The sequence below is a fragment of the Neoarius graeffei genome, chromosome 12, assembly GCF_027579695.1.
Source record: "Neoarius graeffei isolate fNeoGra1 chromosome 12, fNeoGra1.pri, whole genome shotgun sequence".
In the NCBI taxonomy this organism is placed as follows: Eukaryota; Metazoa; Chordata; class Actinopteri; order Siluriformes; family Ariidae; genus Neoarius; species Neoarius graeffei.
The window spans coordinates 67,949,882-67,976,207 of NC_083580.1; the positions used below are offsets into that span (position 1 = coordinate 67,949,882).

General features: G+C 41.7%; 1 protein-coding gene across 1 annotated transcript in view; it reads left to right on the plus strand.

Annotated features, from left to right (window-relative positions):
• The window catches only part of nrxn2a (neurexin 2a), an 833,732-nt gene that overhangs the window by 83,594 nt on the left and 723,812 nt on the right, over positions 1–26,326 (plus strand). The window contains exons 3-4 of the mRNA XM_060936298.1: positions 3,932–3,961; positions 4,218–4,256. Coding sequence (XP_060792281.1) covers positions 3,932–3,961; positions 4,218–4,256 — 69 coding nt within the window. The remainder of the gene's footprint in view (positions 1–3,931; positions 3,962–4,217; positions 4,257–26,326) is intronic.

The window sequence follows — 26,326 nt, forward strand, 5'->3', positions numbered from 1 at the left end:
CATAGATGACATATCAAATGTTTAAACTGAGAAAATGTATCATTTAAAGAGAAAAATGAGGTGGTTTTAAATTTCATGACAACAACACATCTCAAAAAAGTTGGGACAAGGCCATGTTTACCACTGTGAGACATCCCCTTTTCTCTTTACAACAGTCTGTAAACGTCTGGGGACTGAGGAGACAAGTTGCTCAAGTTTAGGGATAGGAATGTTAATCCATTCTTGTCTAATGCAGGATTCTAGTTGCTCAACTGTCTTAGGTCTTTTCTGTCGTATCTTCCGTTTTATGATGCGCCAAATGTTTTCTATGGGTGAAAGATCTGGACTGCAGGCTGGCCAGTTCAGTACCCGGACCCTTCTTCTACGCAGCCATGATGCTGTAATTGATGCAGTATGTGGTTTGGGATTGTCATGTTGGAAAATGCAAGGTCTTCCCTGAAAGAGACGTCGTCTGGATGGGAGCATATGTTGCTCTAGAACCTGGATATACCTTTCATCATTGATGGTGTCTTTCCAGATGTGTAAGCTGCCCATGCCACACACACTAATGCAACCCCATACCATCAGAGATGCAGGCTTCTGAACTGAGCGCTGATAACAACTTGGGTCGTCCTTCTCCTCTTTAGTCCGAATGACACGGCATCCCTGATTTCCATAAAGAACTTCAAATTTTGATTCGTCTGACCACAGAACAGTTTTCCACTTTGCCACAGTCCATTTTAAGTAAGCCTTGGCCCAGAGAAGACATCTGCGCTTCTGGATCATATTTAGATACGGCTTCTTTTTTGAAATATAGAGTTTTAACTGGCAATGGCGGATGGCACGGTGAATTGTGTTCACAGATAATGTTCTCTGGAAATATTCCTGAGCCCATTTTGTGATTTCCAATACAGAAGCGTGCCTGTATGTGACGCAGTGCCATCTAAGGACCCGAAGATCACGGGCACCCAGTATGGTTTTCCGGCCTTGACCCTTACGCACAGAGATTCTTCCAGATTCTCTGAATCTTTTGACGATATTATGCACTGTAGGTGATATGTTCAAACTCTTTGCAATTTTACACTGTCGAACTCCTTTCTGATATTGCTCCACTATTTGTCGGCGCAGAATTAGGGGGATTGGTGATCCTCTTCCCATCTTTACTTCTGAGAGCCGCTGCTACTCCAAGATGCTCTTTTTATACCCAGTCATGTTAATGACCTATTGCCAATTGACCTAATGAGTTGCAATTTGGTCCTCCAGCCGTTTTTTTTTTTTGTACCTTTAACTTTTCCAGCCTCTTATTGCCCCTGTCCCAACTTTTTTGAGATGTCTTGCTGTCATGAAATTTCAAATGAGCCAATATTTGGCATGAAATTTCAAAATGTCTCACTTTCGACATTTGATATGTTGTCTATGTTCTATTGTGAATACAATATCAGTTTTTGAGATTTGTAAATTATTGCATTCCGTTTTTATTTACAATTTGTACTTTGTCCCAACTTTTTTGGAATCGGGGTTGTACTGAGAGATGCTAAAATAAATGTTGACAAAAAATTGCTACTATGTTTGTTGTTGTGAACGAGCGAGTCGCCAAAGGTCCGTAACCGGGGTCTGAATCGTAGGATTCCAGACCGCTCACGAGCCAATCAGAGCGCACAATTTGATGGAAACTGGACCGCAAAAAAATAATAGTAGTTATTGCCCGTGAACCTGATTTCCTCTGAATGGTACCTTTATATAACACAGGTCTAGAAGGCCCAGTGAAGAGTTGAGTGGACACACGTGATACATGTTTTCACTGTGTTCTGTCAAAATGACGTAAATCGCTCCCCGCGTCTCCTCAGTGACGTAGTCTCGGCCCAAGCGGAAGTCTCTGGCGAGGAGCACTGATTGTGAGGTCCCGTACAATCGAAACTCTCAGGCCAGTCGGGGACGGGATTCCCCGCCGAGGCTGTGCGCAGTACTTTAGCCTGAGCATGTAGCCTATGGGACATGATAGTGTCTTGGATTAGCACTAATCCCATGTTTTAGAAAATCGAAAATGTTGTCTTGGGCCCCTTTGGAGTTTAACCAATCCACGTGCAAAGTATGGAGTATGTGTGTCCAGCCGTGTCGATTTGCATAGGTGAACAGACAGACGGCCTTCCTTTAGTAGTATAAATGTATCCGTAGACTAGTATTAGATTGAACCAATTTGTCATGGAGTTTTTGGGGTTGGGGGTTGGAGGGCTAGGTCTGATTTTCAAACTTGAACCGGTTTCATGTGTTCCATTTCGACAGGGTTTTCAGCCAAGTGTTACATATCTGCGGAGTGAAATAAGTTAAATCCAGTCAGTGTGGGCGGGGTTTGTCTGGCTCAAATAGCTAACGCTCATTCAAGGGTGAAATGACGATGGCCAAATTTGAAAGGTGGAATGCTTAATTTAATTTGAAACGGCGTCTTGGGGACAAATTTGGAGACGTTAAAAAACTCATATTTTGTAGAAATGAGAGATAGAAATAATAGTGTCATAAGACACACGTCTTTTGGATGAGTAGGTAGCATTTTAATTTAAAGCTGTCTGAATATGACCAGATATTAAAGATAGTGTATATTCAGTGGATCAAGTTAGGAAAAAAAAACATAAACAAACCTAGTGACAAACACAAAAAAACATAAATGCAATGTTGGTTGTACTTGCAGAAAAAAAAAGTGCTTGGACCCTGGGGAATGGTTGTTAATGTAGCGTCTGAGACATGCTTATATGTATTTTTTTTTAAATCTGTAATTGCATGTGTTAGCATTCAGAGCATCAGTCATTTCCTGTAGTTGAAACAGGAAATGATGCTGACTATCCTGTAGGTTCAGAAAGCTCAAATATGCCAGTGTGTGCTGAGATTTCATATATATATATATATATATATATATATATATATATATATATATATTTATATATATATTTTTTTAAAGATGCATTTTGTATTTTGTGCTGTCTTTTCCACTTTGTGATAATTTTTTGTATACAATAACAGGTTAGACGATGGCTGTTAACTCGAACGCATGCCCTTGTTTGCTTTGGAATCACTGAAGCGTTCGTTTTTCCTCTGACCCTCTTCAAAACTGACCTCGTGTACGGGCTAGTCTTACAATTCCTCCGGATGCACATTTGCATGGAGTATTTTCGTCCTGTTCAATGTCACATTAATCCCAGGAAACAACAACAGCGCGATGATTATAGAACGCACGCTCTCGGATAATGGCTCGTGCTTTTTTTGGTCGGGTAATTGATGGGTATAGAGCTGCCAAGGAGCTGACATTATTACAGCACTGAATCAACTGCCAGGCGTTTATTTTCCTGTGTGTTGGTGAGGAGTTCCGGTTAGTCTGGGCAGGTTATCTAGTGTGCCCTGCTACCCGACATCCCGTAGGCTGGGTGGGAGGAGAGGGATTTATCTCTGTCTCAGCTGCTTTTTATGAGATACTCCCCTCCGATTTTTTTTTAATATCTCTCTCTCTCTCTCTCTTTTGTTTTTCAAATTTTTAATGAATCTGTGGCTTTCAAATGCAGTCTTTGTGGTTGCCTCTGCTATAGCATAAAAATGTATGAACTAAGGAATGCTGTCTGCCAAACACTAAATATGTGCTCCATTAGGAAAAAAAGCATTTATGTGAGCAAGCGCCCTCAGGTGCTTGCGCCAAATGAAATGCTTTTTTCCTTCCCACCCCTCCTCACACCTCTTACTCCCTTACCCTGATGAAGTGTGTGTTCGGGTTTTTTTTTTTTTGACCTCCCTCCTCAGTTCTGTTTTTTTTTTCGGTTTTGATTCGGCATCCATGCCCGCCTCAGGATGTCTGTCACAAACTGCAGCCAAACGTTGTGACAATGTTTTTTTTTTTTTTTCTTTCCCGTGCCTTTTTTATGACCCTCTTTTTTCCCTTTTCTCCCTTTTTTCTGTTCTTTCCCTCAAGGTCTGGCGCACCTGATGTTAAAGAGCCAAGGTATGGGCCCTTGTCCCCTTCTCTTTTCGTTTTCTTTTTTCTTCCTTGTCTCTTTGCTTTCTTAACTCATTCCCCTCCACTTTCCAAAAAAAAAAAATAACCTTTTTGCTTTTTGCCTTGTTCTCCCCCCCCCCCCACCCCTTCTTCCCTTCCTCTCCCGTCCCTATCCCGCTGGTTCGGTGTCCTCTCATTCTCTACTGTGTGTGTCTGTGTGTCCTTCATGTGCGCCTCACCCTTGTCCTGTCCACTGGCCCAGCCCCAGGACCTGCTCCACTGAAGGCCACTGCAGCTGCAGGTAAAACTCTTCTGATCTCCCTCTCACGCTGGTTGGGTCCTGCTGTGCTTCAGTCAGTCTCTCACTGCCCACAGAATGCACAGGGCCCATGCTCTGGGGGCATTCTAGTTGTTTGGCTTTCCTAGATCTTCTAGCTATATCATGTTTTCAATCTCTGCTAAATCTGACTGTTATAAAATGAATATATTTTTCAAATCTGTGGTTTTCAAATGCAATATTTATGGATGTCTGTCTTTTTTTTTTTAAATAGGAATATTCTGGGGTGCCATTTTTCTTTGTTTTTCCAGGGTGGGGCAATCGCACGATATTATGCATATTTTCTCATGATTTCATGGAACATTCACCTCGCAACAACATTTCGCCAAGTTTTCAGATTTGCACTGAATACATACCCAAATGTGTCAGGGTTAACAAAATGGCAACAACACACTTCATCGTGCTCCAAATTTAGATCGATCAGCATCCCTGTCTAACGCAATAATTGAATGCAACTTGATTCCATAGCCTCTAACAGACTTGTCAATCTTCGTTAGTCGTGGTGATTACAGGACTAGGTGAGATATGCCAGGTTTCGAGAATGACATAATTAGCAACGACTGGCTCAAAATACTCACATGCGTCTTCATTAGCATGATAAATGATGTGTTTAGAAACGTGTCTTGGTTTATGTTAAAATACATAAATAAATTCCCTTCCACTTAGAACACCTGATTGTCAATTATGACAGGCATGAGCAGTATGTAAGGTTTTTTTTTTTTTGGTTTGGTTTTTGTTTTTGTTTTTCGCACTGGAAAATCATAGATCTATCATGGATGTGTGGAAAATTGACGCAAGTTTGAACCAAACACTTCAGTGCTTCACGCTGCTAGTGATAACATTGACTTGACACTATTCTGTTCCTTATATCTTGGGCATTTCGCGAGATAAAATCTAAAACAGGAGCAGATTTGCCATCTACCGTCAAGGGAAAGTACAACCCCGATTCCAAAAAAGTTGGGACAAAGTACAAATTGTAAATAAAAACGGAATGCAATGATGTGGAAGTTTCAAAATTCTATATTTTATTCAGAATAGAACATAGATGACATATCAAATGTTTAAACTGAGAAAATGTATCATTTAAAGAGAAAAATTAGGTGATTTTAAATTTCATGACAACAACACATCTCAAAAAAGTTGGGACAAGGCCATGTTTACCACTGTGAGACATCCCCTTTTCTCTTTACAACAGTCTGTAAACGTCTGGGGACTGAGGAGACAAGTTGCTCAAGTTTAGGGATAGGAATGTTAACCCATTCGTGTCGAATGTAGGATTCTAGTTGTTCAACTGTCTTACGTCTTTTTTGTCGTATCTTCTGTTTTATGATGTGCCAAATGTTTTCTATGGGTGAAAGATCTGGACTGCAGGCTGGCCAGTTCAGTACCCGGACCCTTCTTCTACGCAGCCATGATGCTGTAATTGATGTAGTATGTGGTTTGGCATTGTCATGTTGGAAAATGCAAGGTCTTCCCTGAAAGAGACGTCGTCTGGATGGGAGCATATGTTGCTCTAGAACCCGGATATACCTTTCAGCATTGATGGTGTCTTTCCAGATGTGTAAGCTGCCCATGCCACACACACTAATGCAACCCCATACCATCAGAGATGCAGGCTTCTGAACTGAGCGCTGATAACAACTTGGGTCGTCCTTCTACTCTTTAGTCCGAATGACACGGCGTCCCTGATTTCCATAAAGAACTTCAAATTTTGATTCGTCTGACCACAGAACAGTTTTCCACTTTGCCACAGTCCATTTTAAATGAGCCTTGGCCCAGAGAAGACGTCTGCTCTTCTGGATCATGTTTAGATACGGCTTCTTCTTTGAACTATAGAGTTTTAGCTGGCAACGGCGGATGGCACGGTGAATTGTGTTCACAGATAATGTTCTCTGGAAATATTCCTGAGCCCATTTTGTGATTTCCAATACAGAAGCATGCCTGTACGTGATGCAGTGCCGTCTAAGGGCCCGAAGATCACTGACACCCAGTATGGTTTTCCGGCCTTGACCCTTACGCACAGAGATTCTTCCAGATTCTCTGAATCTTTTGATAATATTATGCACTGTAGATGACGATATGTTCAAACTCTTTGCAATTTTACACTGTCAAACTCCTTTCTGATATTGCTCCACTATTTGTTGGCACAGAATTAGGGGGATTGGTGATCCTCTTCCCATCTTTACTTCTGAGAGCCGCTGCCACTCCAAGATGCTCTTTTTATACCCAGTCATGTTAATGACCTATTGCCAATTGACCTAATGAGTTGCAATTTGGTCCTCCAGCTGTTCCTTTTTTGTACCTTTAACTGTTCCAGCCTCTTATTGCCCCGTCCCAACTTTTTTGAGATGTGTTGCTGTCATGAAATTTCAAATGAGCCAATATTTGGCATGAAATTTCAAAATGTCTCACTTTCGACATTTGATATGTTGTCTATGTTCTATTGCGAATACAATATCAGTTTTTGAGATTTGTAAATTGTTGCATTCCGTTTTTATTTACAATTTGTACTTTGTCCCAACTTTTTTGGAATCGGGGTTGTAGCTAATGTATGCACACACACACACAAAAAAAGTTGCGACATGATGTCATGCTTGCATATTCATTGATTCGTCATGATCATTTGGATATCAGAACGTGGTACATGAAGAAGATTTTCCGCATAGAGTTTGAGCAGACTATAAAATAACATTGTTTCTTATGAATATGTTCGTCATGTTGTCATGGCACGGCACAAACTATTTATATATTTACAAAATACTCGGTTTTCATTTCTATTAAAAATGCAGACAGAAGAACGCGGCGGTAGTTGTGAAAGACACAAAAGAAATTGTTAGAGATGGAATAACTCGCTTTTATACCTCAGCAGAGTTGAATTCTCAAAAAGAACTAACAGCTATAGCACAAATAAAAGGTTTATACGAATGAGCTTGTTCTAATAGGTTCTTGTTTCCATAGTAACAGCTCATTACTCCACCTAATCTAAACCTAAGAATAAAGAGATACAAAAGCATGCTCATATTTAACAAAGAAAAACATATTATTATCATTATTATTACTGATATGGAATTTTTGTTTCTTTGTTTATGTAACATTTAGGGAATGCCAGTGTCAGAGTTTTGTAATAGTCAGTACATTTTCTGACACATGACAAATTGTGTTTTGGCAAGGGAGTGACTGTTTGTTTACAGCCACGATAATGTAAGTGATAAACAGGAAATAAGCTGTCCTGTGGACGTTCCATAACATTAAATGGATAAAAAGTGCAGTGTATCGATCATTAATGAATGAAAAAATGTAATTATTGGCAAATTGCCGTAGTTTAAGTGGAATAACATGCATTAGGCCTTGCTTTTTTACAAAAATAATCCATGCTGGGTGGTTTGATACCATGAGCAGTCGTTCAGTGTGTGTGCCATTAGGAAACAATGCTGATCAGAGATTGGACGTGAGGACACGATGCTGATCAGAGCTTGGACATTAGGAAACAATGCTGATCAGAGATTGGACATTAGGACACGATGCTGATCAGAGATTGGGCATTAGGAAACAATGCTGATCAGAGATTGGACATTAGGAAACAATGCTGATCAGAGATTGGACATTAGGACACAATACTGATCAGGGATCAGGCATTAGGAAACGATGCGGATCAGGGATCAGACATTAGGACACAATACTGATCAGGGATCAGACATTAGGACACAATGCTGATCAGGGATCGGACGCTAGGACACTATGTTGATCAGAGATCGGACATTAGGAAACAATGCTGATCAGAGATCGGAGATTAGGACACAATGCTGATCAGGGATCGGACATGAGGAAACAATGCTGATCAGGGATTGGACATTAGGAAAAGATGCTGATCAGAGATCGGACGTTAGGACACGATGCTGAGCAGGAATCAGATGCTAGGAAACGATGCTGAGCAGGGATCGGATGCTAGGAAACGATGCTGAGCAGGGATCGGACATTAGGACACAATGCTGATCAGAGTTCGGACATTAGGAAACAATGCTGATCAGAGATTGGACATTAGGACACAATGCTGATCAGAGATCGGATATTAAGACACAATGCTGATCAGGGATCGGACATTAGGAAACAATGCTGATCAGGGATCGGACATTAGGACACAATGCTGATCCGGGATCGGACGCTAGGACACAATGCTGATCAGAGATCGGACATTAGGGCACAATACTGAGCAGGGATCAGACATTAGGACACAATGCTGAGCAGGGATCGGACATTAGGACACAATGCTGATCCAGGATCGGACATCAGGACACAATGCTGATCCAGGATCGGACGCTAGGACACAATGAGGACACAATGCTGAGCAGGGATCGGACATTAGGACACAATGCTGAGCAGGGATCGGACATTAGGACACAATGCTGATCAGGGATCGGACATTAGGAAACAATGCTGATCAGGGATTGGGCATTAGGAAACGATGCTGAGCAGGGATCGGACATTAGAACACAATGCTGATCAGGGATCGGATGTTAGGACACGATGCTGATCAGGGATTGGATGTTAGGACACGATGCTGAACAGGGATTGGACGCTAGGAAATGATGCTGAGCAGGGATTGGGCGCTAGGAAATGATACTGAGCAGGGATTGGTTGGTCATGTTAGCCGGAGAGATGATAAAGTGCAGGACAATCACTTTCTTGAAATAATGTCATGAAAGAAGTTTAAAAAGTCACCAAATCTAGCAGCAAATCCACTTTAACAACATAATTATCTTGTTGAAATGTTACCATTACCCCCGAACAGCTTCGTGTATTTATAAAACCAAAAGAAAGTGTAGCACCAGGAACTTAGCCATGGCAATGCGCCCATATGAAGAAAATCACTGTATCAATTCTTGGGTAAAATATTTGACCTTAAATATGGAAAAAAAAATAAGAAAGATGAGCAGGAAACTGTGCATGAAAATTGGTGATGAATCACACTGGTCACATTGAAGTGCTCTTAACTGGTGACCAGCATGGACTCAGGAATGAACTGACATTATACAATTAGAGGTAAAAAAAAAAATAAAGACGAAACTGCTTTTTTAAAATGTCAAACCAAATACAAAAAAAAGCAAAAATCAAAATTGAGTGCATGAGCAGCTTCCCACCATGGTAGCTATGCTGCTGGGCTTTTGAGCAGGAAACACAGCATTGGTTTTGCACAAGACAAGTACTATTGCAGAAGACAAAAGGAAAAAAGCACACATAATACAGGCTGGAACCATTTTAGCCCACCGAAGGAACCAACTCATTTTTCCTCAACCTGCTCTCTGACTGAGCTGCCAGATCAAAAGCTGCTAGATTGATCAGTCTGTGAGAGAAACACTGGCTTTTTCTTTTCATTTATTTTCCAGTGCAAGATTTCTTTGATTTAAAAAAGAAAAAAAAGAGCAGTCAGTGTTCTTTCTGTGCATTGCTGTATAGCTGGGATTTGCAGTTCGCTCAGGACCGTAAGTCAGTGAATATGTCCGGCGTTCTGGGAAAACCCTTTATGTAGTAAATGTTTGACATTGCCTACGAAATATAGAAACTACAACCTGAAATTCTTTTCTCTTTTGTACGCGTCTTAACCATGAGTAAAGTCATAGCATTTTGAAAGTGAAAAGGCGTAAAAATGCTTTTAAAGATTCAATTCTAACTGCATGACAGGAGCATCACAGACATTTCTGGCATCCATCTGAAGACAAACTGAATTTATTAGGTTGAAGTCTGTTTCTCTTTATCACATGCCTATTCAACAACTTGATTAAAGTGTGACATTCGTTGTGTGAGGAAAATCACAGTTAGCTGGCAGGTTTTCAGACCTGCCAGAGTTTTGTGGAGGTGCTCCGCGTTTTATCATCAGAGTACGCTGCCATGAGTTAACATGGAGAAATACACACAAAGAGCCTTCTCTTCATGTATAAAATGGTACATGAGCCATTAAAACCAGTTTAAGGCCCACTTTACACGGGGACGGTCTGAAACAAAAACGCAAAAGTCCGTTTTCGTTCTCACTTTTTTCCGCGTCTACACGACCGTTTTCAAGGAGGAAATCTGCGTCTATACGGTGACGCATAAATGTGTGGAATTCAATTGGATGTGCATGCCAGGCGGCTAGGTGGTGCTGTGAAAGACCTCCGCTATGTCTGCACGCATGCGCAACGTCTTCCGTCTTGTCTGATCTGCACATCTGTGCCGCGAAAACTTTGACTACTCTGGCTATGGTAAGTAAGAAAGTAAGTAAAAAAGTAAGAGCATACTATACCCGCCTCTGTTCATTAACGGTATATGTGCAGATTCGGTATAGATGTTCGAAGGACTCCTGGACGTTTATTAAAGCTGCCAGAGCAGCTTGAAGGTCCGTTGGATCGATGTAATCAGACATGCTCTTACTTTTTTACTTACTTTCTTACTTTCCGGGCTGGCATGTACAGTATATGACATATGTATGACGTAAACGCGTACCCGACGTGAGCAGATCCGAGCAGAGTTTCGCGTATTGGGTAGTTTAGACGGATATGCAACGGGGGCTGTTTTTAACTTATCCACTCTGGAAGATGTTTTCAATTTTTTCCGTTTTTCAGCCTCGGAAACGCCGTCCCCGTGTAGACGAAAGGCACTTCTGATAAAATATTTAGTCGTTTTTACCCGACAGCGTCCTCGTGTAAACGGGCCCTAAATGACGATTACTTACTGCCGACTTTTTTCAAACTTTCCTGATTGCTATCAAAACAAACAAAACTTCCGGCTTGATTACATCAGCATTCGAAAGAGGGCGCACGTGTCTTTTGACGACGTTGGCAGATGTCGGTCACTTTGATTTCCGCTGTACGTTTTACTTCCGTCCTACGATGTCTCGCACAGGTCTCAGCGAATCTTGTTTACGGCCATTGCTTTGACATATGGACTGATATATTACAGAGCATATTTCAAACACTCATAACTTGCTATAGCAGTGACAAAATATCGATCAAAAATGCATTCCTATATTTAATAAAATGAGAAATAGAATTTTGAAAAAAAAATTGCCTTCAGTTCTCCTTTAAGAATATTTTGAGTCCAATAATATGAAATAAAGTCCATCAGGGCATGTTTGACTAGCTAAGATTAGACAAGTATATAATTAATGTCAGTTAAATATATTTATTAGTGATGCCACCAAAAATCAACAAAACCTCGTATATGTATATGTGCACTAGAGTTTTTCCCTTATGCAAATGTTTTTCAACTATATCAGAAATGTACTCTGTTTTTTACTACATCCTCCACCCCAGATTGAACTCCATCAGCCTGTTAGACCTATTGCTTAACCACTGTGTTTGTAAAACTGACCCTGTACACAAGTGCATATTGCCAGGAAGTTTTCCTAGGCATATTTCAATAGTAAATAAAAACATTTTTCATGTTGGTTTAGTCAAATATATTTATATTTTCTTAAAGGTCCATCCATTATCTGTAGCCGCTCATCCTGTGCTGGGTTGCGGGCAAGCTGGAGCCTATCCCAGCTGACTATGGGCGAGAGGCGGGGTACACCCTGGACAAGTCACCAGGTCATCACAGGGCTGACACATAGAGACAAACAACCATTCACACTCACATTCACACCTACGGTCAACTTAGAGTCACCAATTAGCCTAACTTGCATGTCTTTGGACTGTGGAGGAAACCGGAGCACCCGGAGGAAACCCACACAGACACGGGGAGAACATGCAAACTCCGCACAGAAAGGCCCTTGCTGGCTGCTGGGCTCAGACCGAGAACCTTCTTGCTGTGAGGCGACAGTGCTAACCACTACACCACCGTGCCGCCCTATTTCTTAAAGGTGTGGTCATAAAATATATTATAGTCATAAAAACCATGTGACAGCCAGTGGATTTTCACAGGCCACCTCACATATATCCACTTGCACCCTCGAATTTTTGCGGTTTGAAAAAAATTGACAGTTTTAAACATAGCCATCCGATGGGTTTTCCCAGAGCACCATACATATCTACAGAGGTCGAAAGAGTGAGGGAAACTTCTGACCAAACATAAACAAAATACAAAAAGAGCAGTTATAGTGGTCATTAAAAGTAGAATTATTGATAAGTAGTCCAAAACAATTTGTTTTAGACTTGTGTTCAGCTGAAACACATACACCAGACAGATAAAGTTTTTGAATTTTAAGAATTCAAAATTAAGAAATTAATTAAGAAAGAATTAAGAAAGAATTAAGAAAGTTTAAGAATTTTGATATTCAATATTGCGAACTATATCAAAGTCATTACTTGAATGTAAGCAAATTTGTGATATTGACCGTGTTAATTCCTTTGTAAAAAAAAAAGGTCAGAGTCTCATCCCTTCCATGGAAACAGACAATTTGATCTAACTTGGTTGATCATCAAGTTTGACTCAGACCAAAGAAGAAGAAACCTTTATTATTATTCGTCACATGCACACTTCAAGCACAGTGAAATTCATCCTCTGCATTTAACCCATTTGAAGCAGTGAACACACGCACAGAGCAGTGGGCAGCCACACCAGAGCACCCAGGGAGCAGTCAGGGGTTCGGTACCTTGCTCAAGGGCACCTCAGCCCAAGGCCGCCCCACATCAACCTAACTGCATGTCTTTGGACTGTGGGGGAAATTGGAGCACCCGGAGGAAACCCACGCAGACATGGGGAGAATATGCAAACTCCACACAGAAAGGCCCTCTGGCTGCTGGGTTCGAACCCGGAACCTTCTTGCTGTGAGGCGACCATGCTAACCACTACACCACCGTGCCGCCAAAACCGTGCTGCCAAAGACAGCTTGAGTGCACATTGTCTCTTATACAAAAGTGGGATTCATTAATATATCTAACACGAAGAAATTATGAAATTCAGGTCACTATTTTTAAGCTTCTACTAAGTTGTTGCTGATCATCTAATTTGTAATTTTTTTAAAAAATGTATGAAATTGGAAAAGAATACAAAGTTGAAGCATTTTCAATCATGGTCTCTGACTTTTGGATCCTGCTACAGTGGGGCAAAAAAGTATTTAGTCAGCCACCAATTGTGCAAGTTCTCCCACTTAAAAAGATGAGACAGGCCTGTAATTTTCATCATACTGTAGGTACACTTCAACTATGAGAGACAGAATGGGGGGAAAGAATCCAGGAAATCACATTGTAGGATTTTTAATGAATTAATTGGTAAATTCCTCGGTAAAATAAGTATTTGGTCACCTACAAACAAGCAAGATTTCTGGCTCTCACAGACCTGTAACTTCTTCTTTAAGAGGCTCCTCTGTCCTCCACTCGTTACCTGTATTAATGGCACCTGTTTGAACTCATCATCAGTATAAAAGACACCTGTCCACAACCTCAAACAGTCACACTCCAAACTCCACTATGGTCAAGACCAAAGAGCTGTCAAAGGACACCAGAAACAAAATTGTAGACCTGCACCAGGCTGGGAAGACTGAATCTGCAATAGGTAAGCAGCTTGGTGTGAAGAAATCAACTGTGGGAGCAATTATTAGAAAATGGAAGACATACAAGACCACTGATAATCTCCCTCGATCTGGGGCTCCACGCAAGATCTCACCCCGTGGGGTCAAAATGATCACAAGAACGGTGAGCAAAAATCCCAGAACCACACGGGGGGACCTAGTGAATGACCTGCAGAGAGCTGGGACCAAAGTAACAACGGCTACCATCAGTAACACACTACGCCGCCAGGGACTCAAATCCTGCAGTACCAGACGTGTCCCCCTGCTTAAGGCAGTACATGTCCAGGCCCGTCTGAAGTTTGCTAGAGAGCATTTGGATGATCCAGAAGAGGATTGGGAGAATGTCATATGGTCAGATGAAACCAAAATAGAACTTTTTGGTAAAAACTCAACTTGTTGTGTTTGGAGGAGAAAGAATGCTGAGTTGCATCCAAAGAACACCATTCCTACTGTGAAGCATGGGGGTGGAAACATCATGTTTTGGGGCTGTTTTTCTGCAAAGGGACCAGGACGACTGATCTGTGTAAAGGAAAGAATGAATGGGGGCATGTATCGTGAGATTTTGAGTGAAAACCTCCTTCCATCAGCAAGGGCATTGAAGATGAAACGTGGCTGGGTCTTTCAGCATGACGATGATCCCAAACGCACCGCCCGGGCAACGAAGGAGTGGCTTCATAAGAAGCATTTCAAGGTCCTGGAGTGGCCTAGCCAGTCTCCAGATCTCAACCCCATAGAAAACCTTTGGAGGGAGTTGAAAGTCCGTGTTGCCCAGCGACAGCCCCAAAACATCACTGCTCTAGAGGAGATCTGCATGGAGGAATGGGCCAAAATACCAGCAACAGTGTGTGAAAACCTTGTGAAGACTTACAGAAAACGTTTGACCTCTGTCATTGCCAACAAAGGGTATATAACAAAGTATTGAGATGAACTTTTGTTATTGACCAAATACTTATTTTCCACCATAATTTGCAAATTAATTCTTTAAAAATCAGACAATGTGATTTTCTGGATTTTTTTTTCTCATTTTGTCTCTTAGTTGAAGTGTACCTATGATGAAAATTACAGGCCTCTCTCATCTTTTTAAGTGGGAGAACTTGCACAATTGGTGACTGACTATATACGTTTTTGCCCCACTGTATATGTCGTTAGAAAAGAATATCAACGATCAATCATAACCTGGATTTGTGCTTTGCTTTGCTAATCGAATGCGATTAGCAAAACACATGTCCACCTCAGTAATGCGCTGCGAAATATCCTGGGATTATTCCATAGCAGATGGGATGAATTTAGCCAGCTGAAATGTAATGTAAAACTAACTGCTTTTAGTCATCAGCCTGTAACAGCTAATTGTCAGTAATTCTGCAAATCTCTCCTCTTTCCGAAGCCTGTAGCGAGCACTGATGCCATGACCACTTTCTTCATAGCAATCGTATTAATGTCAGTCAGTTAATCTTACTAGGATTTACATTCATTTATTTATTCAGTTATTCAGCAGAACTTTTACAGTGAGCAACTTATTAAAAAATAAAAGAGAGAGAGATGCTTAACTTTCATACAAACATTTTCCCAAGCATTCATATACACATTTTGTTTTTAATATGAAAGCACTATATTATCTGAAACCCCCCGTCTGATTTCAGTAGCTCACTCGCTTTTGTCAGGCTGCCTCTGCCTTTTGCACTTACCATGGCAACATGGCATTGCAATTGCAGCAATCCACAGTCCTCTCAGTGCCTAACCCCAGACACAAATGTTTACGGTGGAGCCAGACATCCAACAAATCATCAAATGATACATCTGCCTCAGACACAAATTAGAGAAGCATGAGTATTGTGAGGTGTCTGATGATATGAGAACTCCATAAAGAGCATCCTCTTTGGCCTTAGCTGTGGTCATGCTCTTTAATTTTTCATAAGGTTTCCACCATTAGTGAAAAGGAGAGGGCTAGAAGGTGTGAAGTGTTCTAAACAGCGCCATGGCTGCACATAGATTAACAGTAGATCATCATCATCATGATGTCGTCGTGGGCTTGGGGAGAACTCCACTCCAGTCATCTTCCCATCTGTCTCTAATTTTTAACGTCGCTATGTAGCATGACTCACCCGCTGTCTCACATTTCCTCTGAAAATGTGAACATTTCCAAGTTCATGGTTCACTTGTACACAGGGCTTCAAGTACGCTGGAATGTGCCAGAACATTCCAGCACCCTTAGTATATGTAGGAGAGGGTAAAAAAAAAACAAAAAAAAACCTTTTTCTCTGCTTGTACCTGCAAAGTGATATCTTTAACAGACATCTGTAGTGTAATCTTAAAAGATGTGTGAAAACACTGAGAGGTGGGAATGTTCAAATGTTGAGATATATAATGTGTGTGTGTGTGTGTATATATATATATATATAGGGGCGGCACGGTGGTGTAGTGGTTAGCGCTGTCGCCTCACAGCAAGAAGGTCCGGGTTCAAGCCCCGTGGCCGGCGAGGGCCTTTCTGTGCGGAGTTTGCATGTTGTCCGCGTGGGTTTCCTCCGGGTGCTCCGGTTTCCCCCACAGTCCAAAGACATGCAGGTTAGGTTAACTGGTGACTCTAAATTGACCGTAGGTGTGAATGTGAGTGTGAATGGTTGTCTGTGTCTATGTGTCAGCCCTGTGATGACCTGGTGACTTGTCCAGGGTGTACCCCGCCTTTCGCCCGTAGTCAGCTGGGATAGGCTCCAGCTTGCCTGCGACCCTGTAGAACAGGATAAAGCGGCTAGAGATAATGAGATGAGAGATGATATATATATATATATATACAGACAGACACACACACAGTGGTGCTTGAAAGTTTGTGAACCCTTTAGAATTTTCTATATTTCTGCATAAATATGACCTAAAACATCATCAGATTTTCACACAAGTCCTAAAAGTAGATAAAGAGAACCCAGTTAAACAAATTAGACAAAAATATTACACTTGGTCATTTATTTATTGAGGAAAATGATCCAATATTACATATCTGTGAGTGGCAAAAGTATGTGAACCTCTTGGATTCGCAGTTAATTTGAAGGTGAAATTAGAGTCAGGTGTTTTCAATCACTGGGATGACAATCAGGTGTGAGTGGGCACCCTGTTTTATTTAAAGAACAGGGATCTATCAAAGTCTGATCTTCACAACACATGTTTGTGGAAGTGTATCATGGCACGAACAAAGGAGATTTCTGAGGACCTCAGAAAAAGCATTGTTGATGCTCATCAGGCTGGAAAAGGTTACAAAACCATCTCTAAAGAGTTTGGACTCCACCAATCCACAGTCAGACAGATTGTGTACAAATGGAGGAAATTCAAGACCTTTGTTACCCTCCCCAGGAGTGGTCGACCAACAAAGATCACTCCAAGAGCAAGGCGTGTAATAGTAGGCAAGGTCACAAAGGACCCCAGGGTAACTTCAGCTGAAGGCCTCTCTCACATTAGCTAATGTTCATGAGTCCACCATCAGGAGAACACTGAACAACAATGGTGTGCATGGCAGGGTTGCAAGGAGAAAGCCACTGCTCTCCAAAAAAAACCGTTGCTGCTCGTCTGCAGTTTGCTAAAGATCACGTGGACAAGCCAGAAGGCTATTAGAAAAATGTTTTGTGGACGGATGAGACCAAAATAAAATTTTTGGTTTAAATGAGAAGTGTTAGGTTTGGAGAAAGGAAAACACTGCATTCCAGCATAAGAACCTTATCCCATCTGTGAAACATGGTGGTGGTAGTATCATGGTTTGGGCCTGTTTTGCTGCATTTGGGCCAGGACGGCTCGCCATCATTGACGGAACAATGAATTCTGAATTATACCAGTGAATTCTAAAGGAAAATGTCAGGCCATCTGTCCATGAACTGAATCTCAGGAGAAGGTGGGTCATGCAGCAAGACAACGACCCGAAGCACACAAGTCGTTCTACCAAAGAATGGTTAAAGAAGAATAAAGTTCATGTTTTGGAATGGCCAAGTCAAAGTCCTGACCTTAATCCAATGGAAATGTTGTGGAAGGACCTGAAACGAGCAGTTCATGTGAGGAAACCCACCAACATCCCAGAGCTGAAGCTGTTCTGTACGGAGGAACGGGCTAAAATTCCTCCAAGCCGGTGTGCAGGACTGATCAACAGTTACCGGAAACGTTTAGTTGCAGTTATTGCTGCACAAGGGGGTCACACCAGATACTGAAAGCAAAGGTTCACATACTTTTGCCACTCACAGATATGTAATACTGGATCATTTTCCTCAATAAATAAATGACCAAGTATGATATTTTTGTCTCATTTGTTTAACCGGGTTCCCTTTATCTACTTTTAGGACTTGTGTGAAAACCTGATGATGCTTTAGGTCATATTTATGCAGAAATATAGCAAATTGTAAAGGGTTCACAAACTTTCAAGCACCACTGTGTGTGTGTGTATAAATAACAAATTATGATATTTTGTGAAAACCAAGTGCAATAATTTTTATCCATTTTTTAAAATACTGAAATAAAGTTTGCGCAACAAGTCACGCCATAACAAACAAATAAGATGCAATCACTGTTTTATTTACATCTCATAAAACTCGAAATACAAAAGGGCGAAGTAACTGTGCATGAGCAGACCAATGTTTATAAGCAGTTATTTGTAGTTTGCTCAGCCAATCAAAAAGGCGTAAAAGAAAAAAATGAATGATAACTATATATTAGATCAACACGAGTGTTTTACTGGGAAATATGCCACTCGTATTTTTTATACAAGCAACATCCAGGACCTAGAGAACAAAAACTGTGACATAAATCTCTATATGTCACTCATGAGGATATCAATGAATTGTTTTGATAAATTTGGGTATTTTTGTGATGTGATGTTTTATATATATACACACACACACACACACACACACACACACACACACACACACAGAGTGGGGCAAAAAAGTATTTAGTCAGTCATCAATTGTGCAAGTTCTCCCACTTAAAAAGATGAGAGAGGCCTGTAATTTTCATCATAGGTATACCTCAACTATGAGAGACAAAATGAGAAAAAAAAATCCAGAAAATCACATTGTCTGTCTGATTTTTAAAGAATTTATTTGCAAATTATGGTGGAAAATAAGTATTTGGTCAATAACAAAAGTTCATCTCAATACTTTGTTATATACCCTTTGTTGGCAATGACAGAGGTCAAACGTTTTCTGTAAGTCTTCACAAGGTTTTCACACACTGTTGCTGGTATTTTGGCCCATTCCTCCATGCAGATCTCCTCTAGAGCAGTGATGTTTTGGGGCTGTCGCTGGGCAACACGGACTTTCAACTCCCTCCAAAGGTTTTCTATGGGGTTGAGATCTGGAGACTGGCTAGGCCACTCCAGGACCTTGAAATGCTTCTTACGAAGCCACTCCTTCGTTGCCCGGGTGGTGCGTTTGGGATCATTGTCATGCTGAAAGACCCAGCCACGTTTCATCTTCAATGCCCTTGTTGATAGAAGGAGGTTTTCACTCAAAATCTCACAATACATGGCCCCATTCATTCTTTCCTTTACACGGATCAGTCGTCCTGGTCCCTTTGCAGAAAAACAGCCCCAAAACATGATGTTTCCACCCCCATGCTTCACAGTAGGTATGGTGTTCTTTGGATGCAACTCAGCATTCTTTCTCCTCCAAACACAACAAGTTGAGTTTTTACCAAAAAGTTCTATTTTGGTTTCATCTGACCATATGACATTCTCCCAATCCTCTTCTGGATCATCCAAATGCTCTCTAGCAAACTTCAGACGGGCCTGGACATGTACTGCCTTAAGCAGGGGGACACGTCTGGTACTGCAGGATTTGAGTCCCTTGCGGCGTAGTGTGTTACTGATGGTAGCCGTTGTTACTTTGGTCCCAGCTCTCTGCAGGTCATTCACTAGGTCCCCCCGTGTGGTTCTGGGATTTTTGCTCACCGTTCTTGTGATCATTTTGACCCCATGGGGTGAGATCTTGCGTGGAGCCCCAGATCGAGGGAGATTATCAGTGGTCTTGTATGTCTTCCATTTTCTAATAATTGCTCCCACAGTTGATTTCTTCACACCAAGCTGCTTACCTATTGCAGATTCAGTCTTCCCAGCCTGGTGCAGGTCTACAATTTTGTTTCTGGTGTCCTTTGACGGCTCTTTGGTCTTGGCCATAGTGGAGTTTGGAGTGTGACTGTTTGAGGTTGTGGACAGGTGTCTTTTATACTGATAACGAGTTCAAACAGGTGCCATTAATGCAGGAAACGAGTGGAGGACAGAGGAGCCTCTTAAAGAAGAAGTTACAGGTCTGTGAGAGCCAGAAATCTTGCTTGTTTGTAGGTGACCAAATACTTATTTTACTGAGGAATTTACCAATTAATTCATTAAAAATCCTACAATGTGATTTCCTGGATTCTTTCCCCCATTCTGTCTCTCATAGTTGAAGTGTACCTAGTATGATGAAAATTACAGGCCTCTCTCATCTTTTTAAGTGGGAGAACTTGCACAATTGGTGGCTGACTAAATACTTTTTTGCCGCACTGTATATGATAATGAGCTCACTGTTAATTAAGTACTCATAGTGCCCAAATCTTTTCCAAATCCAATTTCAATCTTTTTCCATTTTATACACGATCATATTAAATACAGGGTGTTTCAAATAATTAGATATTATTTGAGATGTAAATATCCCAGAAACTACATAATCTAGGCAAATGAAACTGAACAGGCTTAATGTTGAGCAATATAAGCTTTATTCCTCAAAATCTGAATGAGAAATTCAAAGGTATGTGGATTCCATGAACGATTTCACAAATTTTCAATATTCGCGAACCCGCTCACTCGACTGTTTCTTCTGATGCTTGTGGTCATCCAGATCCTTTTGTCCTGCACAGACAGCCTTCCTCTTTGAACTTTTTGTGCCACGTCCGAATGTGCATTGCAGTTGGTGCATTTTTGGAGAATTCTTTCATAAATGCACGCTGCACGGTCTTGTTCGACTGTGCTCGAGCGTACTCTAACACACACAACGCCTTTTCTTTTCCAGTGAATGACATTTCTATACCTAAAAAGATAAAAACAAAAAAATTAAACATAAAATTTTGACCTGTTTTCACACGTGCTGTTAAAATTTGAGGTCAATTGAACAAGAATTGGCAAAGTTATTAGATTGTGAAACGATATCAAATTTTTTGAAACACCCTGTATGTACTGTATATATTTTTTTCTATGATACCATATCCACCAATCTTTGCTGGAATTAGCTGGATACTGATCCTGGGTATTGGATTGGTGCCATCTCTAGTAATTGAGTTAACTGGCCAGCTAGTCCAATCTGATCTCATGAACACGTATTTGATGCTGGATGGGAGAAAACCGCTAGCTATGTTAATTAATTGAACTCCACCAAACAAACACAAACAGTACTCTTTTGTGTTTAGTGTTTAATTTGTCTCCCATTTTATTCCTATCAATATGTCCCAATCGATTAGCTTGTGTGAAGAGTAGGGGTTGCATAGCCTAGAGGAGCTGTCGACTTGTCTGGGTGGTGAAAAAATGGAAAAGAAAGCAGGCTAAGTGTACTTTGTTAGTCTGAAAAGACAACATATGGCCAAAAGTATGTCAACACCCATCCGAATTATTGAGTTCAGGTGTTTCAGCTGCACCTATTACTAACAGTGGCATAAAATCAAGCACATAGCCATGCAGTTTGCATAGACAAACATTGGCAGTAGAATGGGCCGTACTAAAGAGCTCAGTGACTTTAAATGTGGCACTAACAAAAGATTCCATCTTTACCACAAGTCAATTTGTCAGATATCTGCTTTGCTACATCTGCTCCAGTGTTATCATGGAAGTGTCAAGGAGCAACAGCAGCTCAGCTACGAAGCAGTAGACTATGCAAACTCAAACTCACTCAGCTGGACAGCCGAGTGCTGAAATGGTAACGTGTAAAAAATCACCTATCCTCTGTTGCATTCCTTACTACAGAGTTTCAAATTGCCCTTGGAAGCAACATCAGCAAAAGAACTGTGTGTCGGGTGCTTGAAATCAGTTTCCTTGGCCAAGCTGCTGCACACAAGGCTGAGATCACTATTCACAATGCGTCACAAGTGTCAGCTGGAGTGGTGTTAAGAGCTGCCACTGGACTCTGGAGCAGTGGAAATGTGTTCGTTGGAGTGATGAATTATATATCGCTATCTGGCAGTCTGACGGATGAATTTGGGCTTGGTGGACACTGTATGACCAAACGTATGTTGACATCTAACCATCACACCCACGAGTTTGTTGAAAATCCCATTTCAAAACCATGGGCATTAATATGGAGGATATAACAGCCTCCACATTTCTGGGAAGGCTTACTCCAAAATTTTGGAATGGGTATGTGGGTATTTGTGCCCATTAAGTCAAAAGAGCATTTGCGAGGTCAGCTAGTGATGTTGGACGGAAAGGTCTGGCAATCGGTCAACATTCTAATTTATCCGAAAAGTGTTCAGTTGGATTGACGTCAAGGCTGTGTGCAGGCCACTGGAGACGAATTATGTCTTAATGGACTTGTCTTTATGTTGGAACAGGAAACGGCCTTCCCCAAACTGATGGAAGAATACAGTTGTCTAAAATATATTTGTATGCTATAGCATTAACATTACCATTCACTGGAACTAATGGGCCCAAACCCTGAAAAACAACTCCAGACTATTATCCCTCCTCTACCAAACGCTACTGCTGGCACTATGCATTCCTGTAAATAGTGTTCTCCTGGCAAACCCAGATTTACCAGACTGCCAAATAGTAAGCTTGATACATCACTTCAGCCAACGCTTGGCAGTGCACATAGTGATCTCAGGTTTGTGTGAAGCAGATCAGCTTGGAAACTCATTTTGTGAAACTCCCGATGCATAGTTCTTGTCCTGATGTTGCTTCCAGGGGTTTGATTCAAGATTCAAGATTCAAGAACTCTGTAGTGAGTAATGCAACAGAAGATGGTGGTTTTTACATGATGATTTTTGCCCCCACTTTGAGTTTGTGTGGCCTGTTGCTTCATGACTGAGCTGTTGTTGCTCGTAGGTACTTCCATTTCACAATAATAGCACTTACAGTTGACCGGGCCAGATCTAGCAGGGTAGAAACTACTGGTGTTTGTCGATGGAGACTGCATGGCTGTGTGTTTGATTGTATACAACTGTTAGCAGTGGGTGCAGCTGAGACACCTGATGGGACTTGAGCTCAACTAAAACTTAGCCAGACACATCAAAAAAGCAACAGGGCAAAGGAGTTTGAAAGGGATTAGCGGCAGGCTGCCAGGTAGCTCCGTTGTGTGTAGCTGTCGATGTTGTTTTTAAAAATAACTCAGTAAATTATGTCGGGAAATTAATACTTAAATCTGAGTGAAAAATCCTGCGTCGAGCATGCGTGGAAGACAGAGTCTGGAGACAGAAATTTTAGTTTCTCAGTCGTTAGCCTGTGCTACTTGCTCTCGATAGCACTGGCTTCACCGGTTTATTAGCGTTCGCTAACACGACTGATGAACGCTACACCGTCTGGAAGGTGACTTCACTGCTGCGCTGACTCGCGGGTAAACTCGTGTTAGACTTCAAGAAAGGTGAGGGGGATTAAATTTTTGGTCCCTCCCACTATAAATCAAAATCTGATTGGTTAATTCATCTGTCACTTCCGACATAAACACACACTGCCATGGCCATCTGTCCCGGCAGTGAAGTCCAAACCAATGAGTGAGCCAGCGCTAAACTCTTCTCAGCCTACAAACAGCATACAAACAAATCTCATTGGATAACTCTATTTTAAGGTTTTCAGGACAGTAGCCCTTTCATTGCTGAAGCAAATTTGATAGAAAATGAGGTTGAATTAGAAGAGAATAATTAAAATTAAATTATGAAAGCAATTAAAGAATGAAATAAATTAAATATAACATCTGAAATGCTGATATGTTTGGGCTTCTCCAAAGGCTGAGAAGGCCCTGATGGTTCCTCTCTGATAAATAGCAGGGGTGTCCACATACTCTTGGTCTTATAGTGTAGGTGTGATGGTCACACATCCACATATTTTTGGCCCTGTAGTGTAATTCAGACTCCATTATGCCAATTCTACAATCGACTGTAGAAGACTGAATGAGGAAAAACCTTTTGTTTTGTTTGCTTTTGGTTTTATAGACTGTTAAAACTTTAGTGTGACTTGGCACGTAGTGGAAAGATGTGTGCGAGACCTCGCCGAGCTGTTTCATCACCCTCCCGCCAGCTACTGAAGGAATTCCGCTGCACTTAGTGCTGTTGCATTTTAGAGCTAAATAAAATGAAATAAAATCCTTACAATGTGGCAGAGTGAATTGAATTCTGTCATGATCTGAGCTGTATGAAAGAGTGCTTTCAGAGCCATGGGTTGCACATCACTATCTAATTCCTCTCCGCTAGTTCATAGTCTGATCAGTGGGACAAGCCAGCTTAAAAAAGGCTGATCCACACATGTTTACTGAGTCCAGAGTTGACCATGGCAGACGAACCTCCCCTATGATTAGATTAGATAGAACTTTATTGAACCCTTTGGGAGGGTTCCCTCAGGGAAATTAAAATTCCAGCAGCATCATTACAGGATAAACAGAGAATAGAAAATAGAGAAAACTTCTAGATAAATTAAGTATTTACATATACAAATATTAAAAAGAAAGATATGAAAAAAGTCCAGCAGTAGAGGTATTGCACATTATATTGCACATTTATATTGCACATTGTCCAGTATTGCTTTTTGTCAGGGTAGGCTACTGCTCCTTCCTGTCCTCTGTCCTCCTGTCTCCCCCCCCAGAGAGGAGTTGTACAGTCTGATGGCGTGAGAGACAAAGGAGTTTTTAAGTCTGTTAGTCCTGCCACTGAACAGGCTCCTCTGGTTGCTGATGACGGTGTGCAGAGGGTGACTGGCATCGTCCATGATGTTCAGTGTTTTGTCCGTAGTCCTCTGCCACTGTCACCAGAGAGTCCAGCTTCATGCCGACCACAGAGCCGGCCCACCTGATCAGTTTGTCCAGCCTGGATGTGTCCTTCTTGGATGTGCTGCCCCCCCCAGCACACCACGGTGTAAAACAGGACACTGGCGACCACAGACTGATAGAACATCCACAGGAGTTTCCTGCAGATGTTAAAGGGCTGCAGCCTCCTCAGGAAGTACAGCTTGCTCTGTCCCTTCCTGTACAGGTGGTTGGTGTTGCAAGTCCAGTCCAGCTTGCTGTCCAGCCACAGCCCGAGGCACTTGTAGGAATCCACAGCCTCCACCTCGACTCCCTCGATCAGAACTGGTCGTGACCTTGGTCTGGACATCCCAAAGTCAATGACCAGCTCCTTGGTCTTCGAGGTGTTTAGCTGCAGGTGGTTCCTGTTGCACCAAATGGAAAAGTCCCTCATCAGGCTCCTATACACCCCACGATGGCTGTGTCATCAGCGAACTTCTGAATGTGACACAGCTCCGAGTTGTAGCAGAAGTCCGCAGTGTATGCTGCTGTAGATGTTGCATCCTCTGTCCATGTTGCACGGTCTCAGTTTCAGTTTCCAATCTATTTCATTCTGTCAATAACGGTCTAGCATAAAAAGCAGTGACTATAAATATACTCTGTAGCCCATATAGGGCTGTTAAAGGAAGCTTGGTGCATTCTTCGCTGCATAAATAACACATCCTAACAATAGCGACATCCTGAACCTGCTGTTGCTTTTACTGTAGTTAACTGTATGTTAATGTAGGTCAACCAACTGATCATTATTGTGAGATCTAATTAAAACTGCAACCTCCCTGCTTGCTTATTGTTTGCAGTGCTGAGGGAGCAGCTGCTGGTGTTGATAAGAAGGGTTAGTGGAACAATAAGACAACAGAAACATATAGTAAGCTTGCCAAGGAAGCAATCCAGCTGTTCATTTTAGTAAAAGGAGAATCCTGTGCTCTTTAAAAGTATCATGACTAGGAGCAATGAAGCAGCTCCAGCTGAGGCACAAAGAGTTACCCAAAGGAACAAGCCAAACCAACAGACTAGTCATATGGACAATCCTGTTAGAAACACCTTGACAGTTCACGGCTCACCAACCAATCCTGGAGTTTGAACAGGGATTTTTACAGGTCCTGCTTCCTCTCAACACCAGGCATATGAGCTCCAGTGATACATACCACTCACACCCTTTAGTTATCCCTCACCTGCCTCTAGTTCTAGGTCTAATTTCTGCTGACTTTATCAAAGCAAAGCGTTTATTTTAATATTTGTACTGACTTCATCAAAGCACATATTTTCTCATCTCATCTCATTATCTGTAGCCGCTTTATCCTGTTCTACAGGGTCGCAGGCAAGCTGGAGCCTATTCCAGAGGCGGGGTACACCCTGGACAAGTCGCCAGGTCATCACAGGGCTGACACATAGACACAGACAACCATTCACACTCACATTCACACCTACGGTCAATTTAGAGTCACCAGTTAACCTAACCGCATGTCTTTGGACTGTGGGGGAAACCGGAGCACCCGGAGGAAACCCACGCGGACACGGGGAGAACATGCAAACTCCGCACAGAAAGGCCCTCGCCGGCCCCGGGG